This window comes from Mus caroli, unplaced genomic scaffold, assembly GCF_978045245.1.
Source record: "Mus caroli unplaced genomic scaffold, Mus_caroli_1 scaffold_3, whole genome shotgun sequence".
NCBI classification, from domain to species: domain Eukaryota; kingdom Metazoa; phylum Chordata; class Mammalia; order Rodentia; family Muridae; genus Mus; species Mus caroli.
In genome coordinates, this window is record NW_028227258.1 from 15,506,272 (window position 1) to 15,523,894 (window position 17,623).

The following is a 17,623-nucleotide window of genomic DNA, read 5'->3' on the forward strand; positions in this document are numbered from 1 at the left end:
CAGTGACAGTGGACTCACATACACAAAATAAATAAATCTTAAAAGAATAATGATGGTTATATATTGTAGAGGTTGCAAAATGGGCAGATGGGGCCAGACAAGGGAGAGACTTCATTGCATACACTTGTAAAAATACTTTAGCATTTCCGCGCTAGGGAAGCTGGGGCCACCTGTAAACACTGAGGAAACACTGTCGCAAAGATAATTTATATATGAAATGATGGGGAAATCTCTCATACTTGTGGATTGCTTTCCAGTGTATTTAATTCACTTGTTTCTTTCCCTTAACGTGATTTTCTCATAGCATTATATAAATGAGTCCTTTACCGTCATGTCTTTTCATTAGCATGTTTGATCTTTTACTTAACTGTCTATGTGGTGAGTGTGCATGCTGTAGAGGTCAGAGGTCAGCGTGGAGAACCTGGTTCTGGTTCTCTCTGCTTCAACTCTGCATGGGTTCCAGGGACCAAGCTCAGGCTTAAGTGTCAAACACCCTTACCCATTGAGACAGCTCACCAGCCTGTGCCCTTTACTCGTAATATAAAACTATCATGTTTAGTATTCGTAAAATGAGACTTGAAAGTATGAGTAATTTCATTAAATAATTCTATCTCTAAAATTTAATTTAAGGTTACTATGTTATACTTAGACATATTTCTAGGTTATCTTAGACCACCCACCCACAATTAAGAAACTGGGAGTACAGTAAAGATAAAATGAGAGACTGGAGAGACGACTCAGCAGATAAGAGCACCTACTGCTCATGCAGAGAGCTGAGTTCAGGCCTACGCACCTACCCCGGGCATCCCACAGCCCTGTAATTCCAGTTTTAGTCTGCTAACCTCTGTCCTCTGCAGGCACCTGCACACATGTGCACATAAACGTATGCAGACACATACTCCTAAATATAAAATATATAGAAATAAAAACAAATAAATTGAAAATAAGATAGCTTCCAAAAGTAGAGCTTTGTATTAGAAGGCAGTCGATGTCATGAGTAGCCTCGGTTTTAAATTTAGCTTGAAGTTAATAGGAATATCTCCTAGTTATAGGAAAGGAAGAAATGAGAGTGTACTCTTTGACAGGTAACTGCCTGGAAACGTTGATTCTTGGGTATTCTTGGACCATCAAACCAAGTCAGCTCCCGAGAGTGTGATACGCCATTTCTTAGGCCATACATGAGTAGCTATTGAGTTGGAGAGGCGTGCGTCTGCCACAGTCACTTCAGGTGACCATGATGGAGGCTCACATGGAGAACCTCTGCCCTGGAGTGTGGTGCGTTTCAAACTCTGGTGAAATATAGAGCTTTCAACATGCTCACTAATTTCCAAACAGCTGCAGCATTAAGTTTTCGATAATGAGCCCAAGCCCAGCTGGAATTGAGTCCCAGTTACTCCTTATTCTTGTTATTTACTAGAGAATGGAGTCCCAGGTGCAGCTGCTGCTCTGTGAAAAGAATTCAACTTTGGAGACAGTCCTGGCATTCCCTCCTTGAGCTTTGAAAAGGCTTTCATCTTCAGTGGTATTTATCGCAACAATCAAAGTACATATACTTAGTGGGAATTTGTACTTATACTAAAAATATAAAAAAAAATCTTTGAATCCTTTTGCCAATATAATATCAAAATTAATATTTTAGCTGGATTACAAAGCTTACATTTAATTGAATCCCCACTGTTGTGTCTTTCCACTGGTGTTTGCGTCGTAACAACTTTCTAAGTTTCTTCCCAGCGTAATTTATCCTCATTTTTACTTGCAAGTGGGGTGGTTCACCACGGGAGCTTCAGGTTGGCTATGTGCAGTGTGCAAGCAGCATCCCTGAGACATAGAACAGCCATGTTACATAGGTGCTTCTCTGCCATCCTAGAATAAATATAGGTGTTAATGGTGGGCAGCATTGTAAAACTCGCATCCAGATATGAGCAGTTGTAGTGAGGGAGGTGGAGGTCTTCGGCCCCGAAACTGTTGCTCTCAGAACCCTCCTTGAAGCATTCCATTCCGACCCCACCTTCAGGAACTCATTCACAACTTTGACATGAGCTGTGTTGGGACTTCTCGTGGTCTGTCTTTAGGTCAGATGTATCCTGAGATGTTTAGCTGCAGACATTCACATATTACCATCCAGACATTTCTTCATCTAAACCCCTTAATCCCATTTCCCCCTGCTCACCCAGAGAATGTGTGTGGGGTCTGATGTGACATTAAGAGGCTGTTTTTTTTTGTCTTGAGCACAGATGTTTGCATAGGGCCTCCTTCTCCATTAAAGCGCCTTTCTAGTGGAATCTTCCCTGTCCTCAAATCTCATGTGTGCTTTCAGTAATGAAAGAGCAGAATTCCCTGTGCACCGAAGCATCTGCTTAGTCACCTGTTTGTCCACAAGCTTCCATCTCTAATCAGGCATTATTATCCTTGCTGCTGCCCCAAGAGAAAAACTGTCAGTGCCACAGCCCCGCATTGCCAGCGCTGGTGCTGTGCTTTCTGGAGAAACGGCCCTGTTCTCGGACTCCTTTCAGAACCAGTGATCGACACTGCTTTGAAACTGCTTTGCGTGCCCCTGTGAAGATTCTGTAACTGTATTCTACCTATGCATTTCATCTCACAGCGTGCTATCAGGAGAGTTCTTTTGAGTTCAAGGTCAGCCTGAGCTACATAGTGAGTTTCCAGCCAACCTAAGCTACAAATGTGAGACCTTGTTTAAAAACAACAACAACAACAAAGTGAGAAACAAAACATATTCCTGGTTTGCTGTTTCCAGCACTGTTATGACAATGACCCAGCTATCACCTCACACCTCACTTCCCTCTTGCCTGCTCCCCAATGCCTGGGCTTTCTGACAGCCACTTCCAGGGCTTTGCTCAGGCTGTTCCTTATGCTTACACTGTTACTGCAAACCTGCTCCAACCTGACCCACCCCTGTGTCCTTTGCTTGCTCTTCTCAGTCCTGTCCTTTTGCAGTCTTCCTGTGTTTGCAGCTTCCATCATGTGCTGTAGACTTTCTCATGGACAGTGTGTGATGTTCCCCAGGCTGACGGCAAACTCCCTGAGCTCCAGAGGTGCTCCCTGCCTCAGCCTCCCTGGCTCTAGGCCTACAGAGAGGCTCATTCACACTTTTATTATAAAAACCTCATCAAACTTCCCAAGGATAGGTCTGTCTCCAATATCTGAAGCAATAATTAGTTAATAACCTGGCACAAAATGACTTGTTATAAATGGTCACAGTGTCCTCATCACTTAAAGCGGCACAGAGTGTCGTGACTGCCCAGTTCCTGGAATTGCTAAAGTAATCAATGAGAGCAGTCTTCTACACACAAATAGATCTTATGAGGCAAATTTGGAGTTTAAGAAAAGGATTTAACATAAGTAATCATGAGAGCAGTCTTCTATACACAGATAGATCTTATGAGGCAAATTTGGAGTTTAAGAAAAGGATTTAACATAGATGTAAGCATGGACATTGGGAACAAGAGGGTGGACATGACGGCTTCTCAAGCTGAATTGTCCCAAGACGGTGCAGTGATTTCTGCACCCACTCCCTCCTGGTTAGCTGTCACGGGCCCACTTTTACTTCTGGTTCTGTCTTGCTTTGCTTTGTGAAATTCAGTGTTTATTTACTTCCAGAGAGTCCCTATTTCAGCTCCGCTCAAGCTCCTTTTGGCTTTATCCTTTGGTCCTCAGTGTCTGTGCCAACAGGAACTAGCAGCCTGACCCCACCCTGGCCTCCTGGAAAGCTTGCCTTTACTAAAGACCTTCTGCCAAGTCCGTCTACCTAGGATACTACTACAGAGATGGAGGCTCCCCATACTTCAGTCACTTCAGATAGCTCACGATGTGTTCATCCACTGTAGACTTCCTGACGGCTTCTCTCGTGTGCAGCATGACGATCTGGTTCACACATATTCCACATGTACGCCAGTTAGTGTGTGTCTGAAGTGTCACATATCCCTGTGCCATTGAAAACGGACCTCATAAGAACTGCCCCTTCTTGTGATTTAAGAAAGCAATTGCCACATTTTAATGGGGATGTAGGCCTCAGTGTCCAGTGAAGATCTGATTTCTAACAACTTTGAACTTACTATTGAGTCCAGCTTTATACAGTATTACCACATACAAAATTCTATTAAAAATTAAACTAATTTGGGTTCACTTAACCTGTGGAATTGTTCCTGGCCCATGGTCTAAGTGCAGTATGCATCTCAGCTGCTTCCCACTACTGCTGTCCTATAGTCCTGTGAGCATTAATAGTAACGAGGATTATTTATTAACTCCACCCTTGCTTTATGCCTTCCCCCTCTGTCGTTGCCACAATTCCCACCCTTGAAGGCTCAATTGACAAAGTGGGTTTCTCAGACCACCCATTCCCCATTCTTGGATTTGATGGTATTTTGTTCTCCTAGCATTTGTTACAGTCACATTCATTCAGCTATGTACAAGATGGTAACTGAAGTGGGAACACTTAAGACATCCCTAAAATTGGAAAAATAATTTGAGAAACGAGAGCTTGCTAAAGCTCATGAAAAAGAAACAGAATAGCTGAACTGGACTTTATCCAGGTCATTGGAATGAGGAAAGATCAGTGCTTGAAGTCAGCACTTGAATTTTACAGTATTTTACATTTACAAAATATGTCTGAGGCACAGTTACTGACTGGTAAAGAGGCAAGGAAGGGTCAGGAAGACTCTCCCTACGTACAGTGTCTGCCCCTTCTCCTGTCCATGCAGTAATGCACCGCACACTAGAGAAACCACTGACTCGTTCCCTAAATGCTCCTGAGTGGTGATTAGAAAGTTATGCAGTTAATGGATTATTAAAGTGGTAGGAATTTAAGAATTATGTTGCTTTGGCTTTGATTTTTTTAACATCAAATTTTTTGAATTAATGATACACTAGCAAGAAGTTCCAAAAATAATACAGCATTCCTTGCTTTTTAGTCCCTAGAAAACAGCTGAGTACTGTCCATCTGTCTCACTGTAATAGCCACAAAATGCTTGGCAAATCCCAAAAGAAAACACTTTCTGAAAGTGGGTTTTAAAGAGTGGACCTCTGAACTATATCCCATAGTAGTTGGCTGTAAAGTCGTGCCCCCTTCTTCTAACTACAATGAGAAAAAATACTAAATTTCAACCAGTATAAAGTGGAACACAGACTCAGGGGTCAGATTGACCTGGAATTGTGTCCTCACACAGGTAGTCAGCCAGTGGGTACATCTGTGACATTCAGTTCCTGACTAAATGGAGATAACAATGGGCTTTTGAAGTTCATTCAAGAATAAAACGTGAGATGGGTACAGGACAGAGATGCATGCACACTGGCAAGTAGGCAGATCGCAAACTCAGGGTCAACCTGAGCTACAATGGCAGTCCTGTCTCAAAACAAATGAATAGACACATTTTATAAATTTTTAGTAGTTTTTTATATTATTAAAATGAACTAATGCTTTAAGATCTGTAGTATGTTATTTTTGATATGTTTTAAAGTGAAATTCACATAAATTAGCTATGTTAGAGTGAGCAGTCCGCCCGCATCTAGTGTGTTCAGTGTTGCATGCACTACCTCTGTTGACTTCCAGAGTATGTTCATGCCCCTGAAGGGGTGACATACAGCTAAAGAGGTGCTCCCTGGTCCTCCTCCTCCTGTGGCAGCCACCAGTCTGCGTTCTGGTTCGATGACTTTCAATGTCTTCCCCTTTTCACTGATTTTGCAATGCATGCTTTACTCTCTTTAAGGAGGAATAGTATGTTCTATATACATACATGAGTGTTTACCTGTTGATGAATTTCTGGAATGTTTTCGTCTTTTGACTGTAGAGAAAAGTGCTATTGTACGTACGTATTTGCTTAAATGCCATCTTCAGTTCCTTGAAGCATCTATCTGGAATTGCTAAGTCATGCTTTGTACTTACAATTTTTAGGAATGTGAAAATGTTTTCCATTGTAAATGCACTTCCAGTCCTGTCCTCCCATAATGAGAGGGCCCTGGTGCCTCGACTTTCCCACGAACACTGTTTAATAATAGCTGTCCGAGTGAACACAAGTTGGTGCTTCACTGTCCTTCTGATCTGCGTTTTCCAGTGACTGTTTCAAGCATCTCTTTAAGTGTATCATTATTTGCATGTCATCTTTATTAAATGTGAGTCTCGTGTGTGTGTGTGTGTGTGTGTGTGTGTGTGCGCTTTAGATCTCTGCTCCTGCTCTATCTATATCTCAAATATTGATACTTTGTTTCGCTTTTATCCACTTTAAATGTATTTTTAAAATTCTTTTTGACACTTTGTTTTCTGTTCTAGGTTTCGTTCCAGTGGGCTTTGTTATGTGTCTCTGTCTTCTGCATTCTGATGTCTTTTTTTTTATGATTTTATCCTAGAGTATTTAGAGTTTAGTGTCCTTGCATAGCTGCTTCCCAGTATATCTTCCGTTATACAAACATCATGTTTCCTTCACTGATAGAATTAGAATTTACGAAGTCACAGGAAGTGTGGGAGCCACTGTTCCACTTAGGTCTTTGTAGTCTCTGTTTAGAACATCCTGTTAAGTATTTGTTGTGCATGAATTTTGAACCAAATTCCATATTATAATTTTGCTTTAGTTGTTTAAATACACTTTCAAAAACTCAAAAGGGGGAAAGTTCATTGTGCTATCCATATTTATTTAATTATCTTTAATCTTTTTTTTACATTCCAGTCGCTATCCCGCTCCGGGTCTGCCCTCCGACAGTTCTTCATCCCATTCCTTCTCCCCATCTCCAAGAGGATGTCTCCACCTCACCCTCCCACCCCACCAGGCCTCCCCAACCCCTACTGGGGTCTCAAATCTCTCCAGGGTTAGATGCATCTTCTCTCACTGAGGCCAGACCAGGCAGTCCTCTGCAGAATATGTGTCAGGGCTCAGACCACCACCTGTGTGCTGCATTCATTCATTCATTCAACCAACCAACCATTGTATGTAGACATGGGGACATGCGTGCTTCAGAAGACAGCCTACGGGAGTTAGTTCTCGTGTGTGTGTCCTGGACATTGTACCGGGTCTTCAGGCGTGGCAGCAGTGCCTCTGCTGGAGCCTCTTCACTGATGCCCGCCCGGGTTAGAGGACTTTTAGAGCCAGCCTTTTAAGCTAGTTCTATCAGTGAACATTTTAAATGTGTTTTTTTTTCTTTCATATCTACAAGAATTATCTTCCTCTTCATTCTTGAAAACCGTATTCTCCAGACACAGGGTTTTCAGCCACATTTCCCATTCCTGTGTGCGCACGGCCACATTGTGGTTCCCGACAGGAACCGTGTGGTTGATGGTTCTCCAATTCTTTTGTGGATATGAGTTCATCTCCTCAAGCTGCTTTCAAAATTTTTTGTTAATTATACTAGATGGATATCTTTGGGCTTTATCTTATGGGGTTTCTTGACTCTAAATGTCTGTCTCCTGCCAGATGTTGGTTTTAGCCGTGGTTTATTGAGTTCTGTTTTAGCTGCCCCCTTTCTCCTTTCTTAGACTGTGGCATCACTGTTAGATCACAGCCCAGGTGCTCCAGGCATCCCTTGTTCCTTGCTCTAGCTGCTGCTGCTTCTCCTTCTGCTGTTGAACCCGTTCACAAGGTTTTTACTTCAATTACTATACGTTAACTCTAAAACTTCCATTTGGTTCTTTTGGTTTGTTTAAATTTTTATTGTTTATCTTACATGTGTGGACATTTTGCCTGCATGTATGTCTGTACCACATGTGTCCTGGTGCCTGAGAGGTCTAGAAGAAAACAGTGGGAAGGACACTTTCTTTATACATGGTGACTAGGTCTGAGTCGAAATCAAAGGCATGCACCAGCATGCCTGGGTATTGGCACATTTTATCAACTAAGGAGTAAGTAAATCCTAAATAGATTTTTAAAGAGGTTTCTATAAGATCACTTCTTTTCTAAGTATATTTTATTTGTGAAATTTCTGCATTTTTAAAAACTTTTCCTGTTGCTGTGACCAAGCACCTGACAAGAAGCAATTTAAGAAAGGATTTGTTTTGACTTACTGTGTGAAGGATACAGTCCACCTAGACAAAAGACCTTAGCAGCTGGAATAAGAGCCTGTTCACATTAGCATCTTACCTCAGGAAATATAAAGTGAAGCCTGCCCGTAGAAACCCTAAAAACCCACTCAGCCAGGTCTACCACCTTCAACCAGGTTCTACCTCCTAAACCTGTAACTTCTCAGAATAGTGCCACTGGCTGTTCTAAGGCAGGAGCCCACTGGGGACATTTCCCAGTCCAGTCACACAGCACACAGTCTGCTGTGTGTTTGAGGATTACTTGAGGCAATGAGAATTCTGTTAGGACAGATGGTGACTTTGGAACTGTGGAGTGCACTTTGAACTAGTTGTTCTTTTGTTCGTATTTTGCATCTCTCTGTCCTGCAGAGGAAGTTCTGAATCCTTTAAAAGCAATCCTTTAACAGCCATTCTCCCTCAGGCCTTGGGAAGGAAAAGTGTTCTGAGCTGAGGATTATAGAAATCAGATTTATAGCTTATAGATTGTCTTCTCAAACTCGGCCTGCCTTGTTCTTCTGCTCTTTGTTTTCATTTTATTTTATTTTTCTCTCACCTTATGATATTCAGAAGTTATCTGTTCATAATTTCGTAATACTATCAAGAACACATTCAGAATGGCTATACAAAGTGTATAGACATTCGCTGGGATGTATAGACTTAGGGTGTGGTGGTTAATTTTGGTGTGGGGTTTTGTTTTTTATTTGTAAGGGTTTTATATATATATATATATATATATATATATATAGTAAAGTTTGTAAAAATGAAATTTTTAAAAAGGTAAAGAACTTTCAGCTTTCCTTTTCTTGCAGAAAGGGCAATTGCAAGACACGAAGTCCGAGAGATTGAACAGCGCCATACAATGGATGGCCCTCGGCAGGATACGACTCTGGATGAAGAGGAAGACATAGTCATCATTTATAACAGAGTGCCCAAAACTGCAAGCACCTCGTTCACCAATATAGCCTACGACTTGTGTGCAAAGAATAGATACCATGTTCTTCACATCAACACTACCAAAAATAACCCAGTTATGTCATTGCAAGATCAGGTAATTACCATGTAGGAAATACACAAATACTTTCTGATAGCTCCTCAAATTTGGTATTGCAAGGGATGAAGTGTTGGGGGCGGGGAGAAGGTAGGGGGCAAAACTAACTTTATATATATATATATATATATATATATATATATATATATATATATGAATTTATAGCTTTCCTACACTTGACACATTTTCTTGCATCTAGTCTGTAGTCAAAAATTTGTGAAATAAGTAAATTGATAGATAGCTAGAAGTATTAGACAGTTTTGATATTCTTCAGTTCGGAATCTCTTTTTTGTTATTGTTTGTTTGTTTGTTGAGACAAGGTCTCTCTAGGTAGTAACTGGTTATCTGGAGCTTGCCACGTAGACCAGGCTAGCCTCAAACTCACAGACATCCACATCATGCCCGGCTTAGCATTGTTTTTGTTTTTTAAAACACTTGACAAGATTCCCACTGCAGCAGTTGTTTATTGTCTCACTTTATGATAAGGAAGTATTGGCTCAGTACCTGTACCCGTTCTGTACCCTCCTGAGTGCCATCTTCAGTAACTCGTGTCAATACTAGTCATAAATCAACCTGCTGGAGAACAGATGGTGGCTGTGGCTTCAGCAAAACCTCACCTTTTAATAGTCAGGGGTCCTAGATGAACGAACGGGAGTTTAATATAGGGGATACTGTCAAGTGAAATCTAGTTTATCCATTTCTTCCAAAACCTGGAATGGTGACTACAGTGGTAAAGTTCACGTTGTACATATTAAAGGCAATGGGTATGACCATCCTAAAAAGACACTGGAATCTGAGTTAACTGCAGACGCCATATTGGCGAAGCCCCACTGAAGGTATCCCTCCGACCTGCTGCAGCGAGGTCTTGAGCTGTTTGGAAGCGGTGGAAGCTGCTCTGTTATAAACTCTTAGCTCGTCGACAGCACTTACACTGCACGGGGAATGAAGCTGGCATGTTCTTGCCAGAGAGCTGCTTTTGAAGGCTAATGATGATTACCACCCATCTGCTTTTGACTACCTGGGATCTATGGGATCGTTTATTATGTTTGGATAGAACCAAAAATATGTGTCTGTTAGCCAGACCAGGTAATTCTTCTGTAAATGAGAAGAAACACAAGCTTTTTAAAACTGTTAGTCTTTAAAGAGAGAAGAAGAAAACCATTCACTGTATATCTCAAGGGGCGGCACACTGAATGTCACCTTTGCCCACGGTGTAGTAGGTCTGTGTTGGTGCATTGCAGTCAATCCTTGATTTCAAAGGAACGTGGCCTGACCCTCAAGAATAACTTCAGGTTTCCTCAGCAGTACTTTTTTTTTTTTAAATGCTAACTTGTTTGTTCAATTTTTACTTTTTTGTATCCAACCTTCCAGAGTTTTCTGGCAGCCACAAGGTATCTGGCAATGGCATCCGTGGTTTTTTCCTTCATGAAATGTAAGTGTGGAGACGCTCAGCACACATGACATTTATCAGCACCGTGTGGATGCATTTCCAGTTACATGTAAATGGGGCGGACTCAGCTTGTTTTCCCTTCAGCGGCTTGGCATTTATAGACTGGAAGAACCCAGCCGAGAAGCAGACTCGCAGCCCTAAAGCAGTTGCTTTGTACAGTGAACAGCACCGAGCGAGACCTTCTTGTCTGGAACACTCTAGGAAAGTAGTCTCAAGCACTAGATGGCATACTGCAAATGTCAGCTGGCAGTTCAGAACCTGGTCCTGATCAGGCATGGCTTACACAGGTGTCCTCTGATACAGATCTCATGGACAGAAGCCACTTTCTGAAAACAAGCCATGTCCAGCTCCCCGTCCTTAGCACGACGTGTGTAGAGGGTCTTTAATTCAACCCAGGAAGCTTCGTCTGAATGTAAACTGAAAAGTTTTCCAATATCTCCACCTTCTGTACTACACTTTTGCTTTGATGGCATGTTTTTGCTGTGCTGATGTATAATTTTCAGCCGAGTCATAGGAACTTAGGAAGGTTTCCCTATTCTCTGAGCAAATAGCTTCAGGTTGATGCCTGGCTTTGTTAAGTGAGCTGCTGTCCAGAGCCTCCGTTTACAGCCCAGTCCTCTCATGAAGAAAGCCGGGGCTGCAATAGGAGACCCTGGTCTGTTTGGGCCCTCATGTGTCAGCTTCCTATTCAGCGGCCTGTCAGCACTACACTTCCTGGATTCCGTGCTAAACTACTTACATACTTGCCTACTTAGAGTTCAGCAGCAACGCTCCCCACGTTCCAGTCTGATACAAAGCTTGTCCAGCGAGATGAGAGCAGTGCCTCGCAGCCATCCTGGCAGCGTTGGCAGCTTTCAAATGAGACTTGCAGTGTCTCATTCACCTTACTGCACAAGGGGAATATATACAAAACTTGTGCCCCATTCCTCGGGAGGGAGAGATGTCAATAAAGTAAAAGGTTAGCACATGCCTTTCAAGGAGCTTTCTAGTATTTGCTTGGGAGTCTAAGACAGAGAGTCAGAAATTGAGGATTATTAAAACATCAGTGTATGATAATCTCACTGAAATGTTTTATGTGACGAAACCCAAAGAAAGCACACATTCATATCGTAGAACTTCCTGCAAAACAACTCTCCTTGTCTTTTCTAAAGTTTCAGTGGCGTGACAACCAAAGGACATAGTGCTAGGTTGAAAAGTCAGACTTCAGGAGACTGAGAGGTACAGACAGCAAAGATGCGGTGTGATCTGTAACTGTCCTTGTTCATAAACTGTACACGGTGTGGCATTTCAGAATCAAGTGTGGATGTGTGCCATCCTCAGATACTCGAGAACAGTGAGTATGTCTGAACGTAGAGAGAGAAGCCATGTCCCAGCAGTTGCACCGTCCTAACAGTCAGAGTCTAGGTAAGGGTTTGCGGGTGCTGGCACTGTACTCTTTCTACTTGGGTAGTGGGAAGGCTGTTTACTGACTGCCCTTACTGCCCAGGATGGGCGCAGTGTATGCGGGGATGTCTGCCCAGCCTCCTCTCTGGAATGAAGCAGCTGGGACGGAGGAAGAAGAAGGGTTTTTGAAGGAGATTAATAGAATACAAGAAATCAAGTAGTTACAATGAAGTGACTTTTGCTACTTAGGTTTTTGAGGTGACCCTTAATTTAAATGATATAAAAAGAATTGTCAAGGGTTAGAGAGGTGGCTCAGTGGTTGAGAGCACTGGCTGTTCTTCCAGAGGTCCCGAGTTTGATTCCCAGCACCCACATGGTGCCTCACACCCATCTGTAACTCTAGTTTCAAGGGATCCCAGTCCCTCTTCTTGCATCTCTGAGCACCAGGCATACATGTGATACACAGAAACATGCAGACAAAACATTCACACATAAATAAAATAGATTTTTTTTAAAGAAGTTAAAAACCATTTTTACTTTAGAGAACATTTTGTGGCTGTTCCTAGTAGGTATGTGGTCTTTCTTAAATCTGTGCTGTTCTCATATTTTTAAGTTGATTATATGTGACCAGTCTTGGTTTAAACATTCCAAGTATCTAGCCCCATAGGGCCACATAGTAATATAAATCTATTCTCTGTGTGTGTGTGTATGTGTGTGTGTGTTTCTTTAACTTACTCTCAAGCTGTCTTGTATTCATTTTTATTAGAGCTTATAGTCTGTGATGTGCTACAGATACATCTCAGAGCAACAAGCTAGCTAAACCTTTGCAACCTATACTATATAAGCTAAATATGGGTTCAAATTCAGCCTCTTACTGTGCTGGACTGAAATGGAGCTTGATGTACATCCTTAGGAAGCTACTTGCACTTGGTGTTCATGGAAAGACCCTGCATGTTAAGATCTTCCCGGAAAGTTTCACTTACCTTTAAATTCATGTTCTTGCTTTCCCTACAGTATTCACGTTTCTTATCCAGGCCAGTACAGCGGTTCTAAGGAAGCTGTTAACTATTGCATCGAGCTCTCACCCAGTAGATGAAACGGCCTTTGAGCTCATCGACCCTGCCAAGCCGTTCTCCTTCCTACACATCTGTTCTGACCATTTTGTAGAGTGCATTTCTTCTTCAGTTGTTTTCATGCTATGTGTTTGGTGTTTCTTGTTCAGTAACAGGCTCTTGGACCTGGCCTAGCTATCCTGTGTTAAGTTAAATACCACTTCCAAGGTATTGGGACCACATCACTCCTAGTACTGGTTAGTTTATTCAGTTACCTTGCATATTAGTTTGGCTTCTCCCTGTTTTCCTCTATTGTAGTGTAAGCCCCTTAAGGGCAGACATCTTGTTTGTCCACTGTATGCCTCATGCCACGTGCCTTGAATAGTGACCAAGGCATGGAAGATACTTGATACATTTTTGTTACTTGGTGAGTGTGAAAGCAAATCAGCCACCCTAGATTTTGGTAGTGGTCCTTAGCTGTCCCCAGTACCATGGCTACAGCTATAAGCAGAGTAAACCCTCTGGCTGGTGAGACTTTATCTCTCCCTCTTGAGTGATTTAGAACTCATCCCCCAAAGCAGCTCAGATCTGAACCTCAGTCCCAGTGCTGTGTGCTAGAGGCCAACTCCTTACCTTTCTATCGCACATTACGTTTCCCCTTAGTATAGAAAATCTTCACCCTGCTTTAGACTCAAAAAATATGCCTGTGGCTATACAAGAAATATTTATTTAAAGTAAATTTATCAGTAGGAGTTGGTGTATAGTAATTACTCAAACTAATAATAGTCTTCATCTCAATAGATAGTAATTACAGAGTTGGAAGTAGGCCAGGGCATTCAGGACTGCTCCTACTCCTTCAGATACTGGAAATGAGGTCCTTTGTGACCTCGGATAGCAGAATGTAGAGTTGAACTTACTGAGAGTGGAGGCCAACATTCTTGCAATGGTGCTGTCTTGGCTTTTTCCTTTAGTGTCGGTTCAGGTCTGATTCAGCAAGCAAATAAATCATGTCCCCCCACCTCCTCCGCGGCTTATGTTTTCCCTAGAGGTGTGTGGTGATTACTTGCTAGCCCAGCTCTGCTTGAGTTATAAAACCTGACAGAAGTCATAGTTTAGCATCTGCTCCAGGCTAGCCATAAAAGTGTTATTTTCATGTACTGTATCTAACTACTCCTTCTGAACCGTCCTTCTTGATAGCATGCTTCAATCAGAGCGTCCAAACTCTGAATTCTCTCTTCTGTCTTTGCCAGTGTCCAGTGCTTTCAGCCTCCTCAAAATCATTTGATGCTGTTGGGTTTTATTGCCCTTCACCTGGCATGTAAGGCAGAGTCTGTAAAGTGCACTGGTTCCTGTGGGCCGCATCCCTGTAGTAGAACACCAGAAGAAAACAAAGCATGCAGAGCAGGAGTGACAGGCCGCAAATGACAGATGCAGGAACTGACTGGACGGGTTAGCGGATGGAAGTGGGCTGAAGACAGGGAGACAGTTAAGAGAGAAGCTGAGCATTAACCGTGGTTGAGAGGGAAAGTGGCTCAATCGATATTTTAAAAGGGAAGCCTTCAGAACCACCATTCTGAAAAGGCTTACTTACAGCATCTCCATGGAAACCGGCTTTGAGGAAGGGTGTATGAGAGGTCTGGCCATAAACGGCACTCCTGCGTGCTCCAGGTGCACTCTTTCCAGAGGAGAAAGTGAAGCCCTGCTTAGCCCTGCTGAGACTTCGTTTACTCACACTTCCTCTGCACTGTAGAGAAGCTAAGCCACAGCCCCTTTTCTTTATTGCAGATTTTCTTTCTCTTTGCTTCTGGTGACAGGAACAGCTGTTGTTCCCTCTGGGCGAGCTGTGGTCACTTCAGGCCTAAAACAACAGGGCTGATTGATTATAAACTAAAGCTTCCAAGTTAGAAGGCGGAATAAACTTCCCCCTTGGAAAGTGACTGAGTTATCTGTTAAGGAATAGAAAGCTGACCAGAACACGTTGTATAGAAAAAGAGATCCTGTGTATCTGGAAGAGCTCAACAGTAACAGTCTGCGGAATTTAAAAGCAGTAATAATCCACCAGATATTGCCTGAACTGTAATGTCAAGTTTAGGTAAAGCTTAGAGTCCTACACAGATACCTGGACTTGGTCTCTTGGTTTCACTGCTCAATGACTGAAAACAGTGAAACAAGCCCCGATGAGCGCTGAAGTGTCCGTCTGTGGGGCTGAGGCATGGTGATCGTAGGGGATTGGAAGCCATGTTGTGATGGAAGGGATGGGTAAGCTCATAAGGAATCAAGAATATGGCGACAGTGCTTTGAGACTGTCGAGGGGGGAAATTACCTACTTGAATGCTAGGGGTCAAACCTAGGTGTCTCGCATGGTTAGCTAGTGATCTGTGGTAGTTTGAATAGGTATGGCCTCCATAGATTCTCATGTTTGAATGCTTGGCCCATAGGGAGTGGCACCATTAGGAGGTATGGCCTTGTTGGAGTATGTGTGGTCTTGTTGGAGGAAGTGTGGAGGAAGTGTGTCACTGGGGGTGGGCTTTGAGGTCTCCTATGCTCCAGCTATGCTCAGTATGGCACATAGTCTCCTTCTGCTGCCTTTCTTTTCAAGATGTAGAACCTCAGCTCCTTCTCCACATCTGCTTCAGCTCCTCTCATGTCTGCAGGTATGCCGCTGTGCTTCCCACTATGATGATAATGGATTAAATCTCTGAAACTGTAAGCCAGCCCTAATGAAATGTTTGCCTATATAAGAGTTGCTTTGGTCATGGTGTCTATTCACAGCAATCAAACCCAAACTAAGACACACTCTTCCCTGATTTATACTCCCAGTCCAGTGGCGAATCTTTGATTGCTGAGGAATTACCATAGAAGTGAGCAAAATCTGACATTTTCTATAACCAAGTTCCATTGGTGTTCTTTTGATTTCATAGTACCAGGGATTAAACCCAGGGCTTTGCATATGCTAGGAAGAAGTCTGTCACTAAGTCCGTCTTAGTCCTTGAGAAATGATGTCTGTTTGTTTTTTTTTTTTTTTTCTTCAAGTCCTTCTTGTTTGTTTTTCTGTTGAAGTTGTTCTGTGGTAAGTGGAGAGGCTGGGGATAGAGTTGCTGAGTTGATGGGACAGTTGCCTAGTGTCTGCAAGACTGTGGGTCCAATGTCCCCCCTTTAACCACACACACACACACACAAACACCCGTATAATTAGCTAGTTGCATGGGCAAATGATTAATGGTTTTCAGTGTCTTTATAAAAGTAAAGGCTATAGGATTTCCTTGATCTCTTCCATCTCTAAAATTCTGATTCTGCTAGTAAGCTCGAGATTGCTTATAGCATAATAGTCTGCCTTTTCTTCATCTCTAAGAAACTCTTCCTCTGTCCAGCTGGAAGTAACTTTAATTTGTGAACCGTTTTTGAAATGCTTGCATCTAGTGTGCTTCAGGCATCACTGGAGCGGTGGGAGTTCCTAAGTGGCAGAAGCCAGGGTCACTGCTTCAGCCCTCCTCTTTGTTTTATGTACTGTAGTACTCAGATGATGACTATTGCAAACCCTGCTGGATTCCAGGGTAAAGGCGCCCAAGAGTTTCTGTAGCCCTCAGACCTTTGTTGTAAGTGCCACAGAAGAAGCCTAGTGTTAATAAGGTTAGGAGCTGTCTCCTGAGCCCACATCTTCTGAAACAGTGGTCTTTATTTGGTCCAGGAATGAGTAATACCACTTCCTGAAGGCTTATTAGAAATTCAGAATTCCAGGTACTAACTGCTTCAGACCTGCTGTGTAGGTATCTGTCTCAACAGGAATTCTAGGTGGTTTGTTTTTTGCACTTTGAAGTTTGAAAGGCCTACAGCAATCTAACCCAGACTCCTGGGCTTCCCCTCCTGTTAAAGGACACAGGTGGGATGTGCCAGTCACCCTCAGGATGCTTCAGGTCCATGTGGACCATCCTCAGGAACGTTCGGGGGAAAGAGAGGATGCCTGCAGTGTTCGCCTGACTCCCAGTTCTGTGATTCTCTCCCATCCACTCCCTGTCTGTATGCTCTGTCCTGTCTGACATTTGCAGTCTGCCGCAGCGTTTCCTTAGAATTTAATCGAGCACCTTTTTCATTTCCCTCCTGAACCATCCCGTCCACAGGAAATCTCGGCTTTGGAAAACAAAGCTGAGTTTCTGAATATGCCTCCAGCTCTGAAGATGATCACCTCTTTGCCACCCACACCCCATGTGTGTATGGATGTGCTGCCTGCATATATATGTCTATGTGGCATATGCATGGCTGGTGACCGCAGAGGCCAGAGAGGGCATCAGATGCCCTGGAACTGGAAGTACAGGTGGTTGTGAGCTGACATGTAGGTGCTGATGACCCAACCAGGTTCCTCTGAAAGAGCAACCTGTGCTCCAACCACTGGACCATCTCTCCAGCCACTCTTTATTTTTGGTTAGAAATACTGTAGTTGGTTTTCATAGGACCCAACATAATTAACAATAACAAGTACATTTCATGTCATTGTGCAGTTTATTCTTCATTCGCTATTTTGTATTTTTATTCTGCCTAGTACTTAATTGAAAGAATGAATAGGAAAGAACACAAGAACCTCATACACACACTTGCATGTATTTGGCTCATAGTGTCACTACCATTTACATCAGTGTATCAGCCAATAATGTAGCCCCTTAAACCTAAACTGT

General features: G+C 42.7%; 1 protein-coding gene across 2 annotated transcripts in view; it reads left to right on the forward strand.

Annotated features, from left to right (window-relative positions):
- The window catches only part of Hs2st1 (heparan sulfate 2-O-sulfotransferase 1), a 139,142-nt gene that overhangs the window by 95,581 nt on the left and 25,938 nt on the right, over window positions 1-17,623 (forward strand). For both annotated transcript variants that reach the window (XM_021158680.3, XM_021158681.2), the window contains exon 2: window positions 8,830-9,068. In XM_021158680.3, coding sequence (XP_021014339.1) covers window positions 8,830-9,068 — 239 coding nt within the window. The remainder of the gene's footprint in view (window positions 1-8,829; window positions 9,069-17,623) is intronic.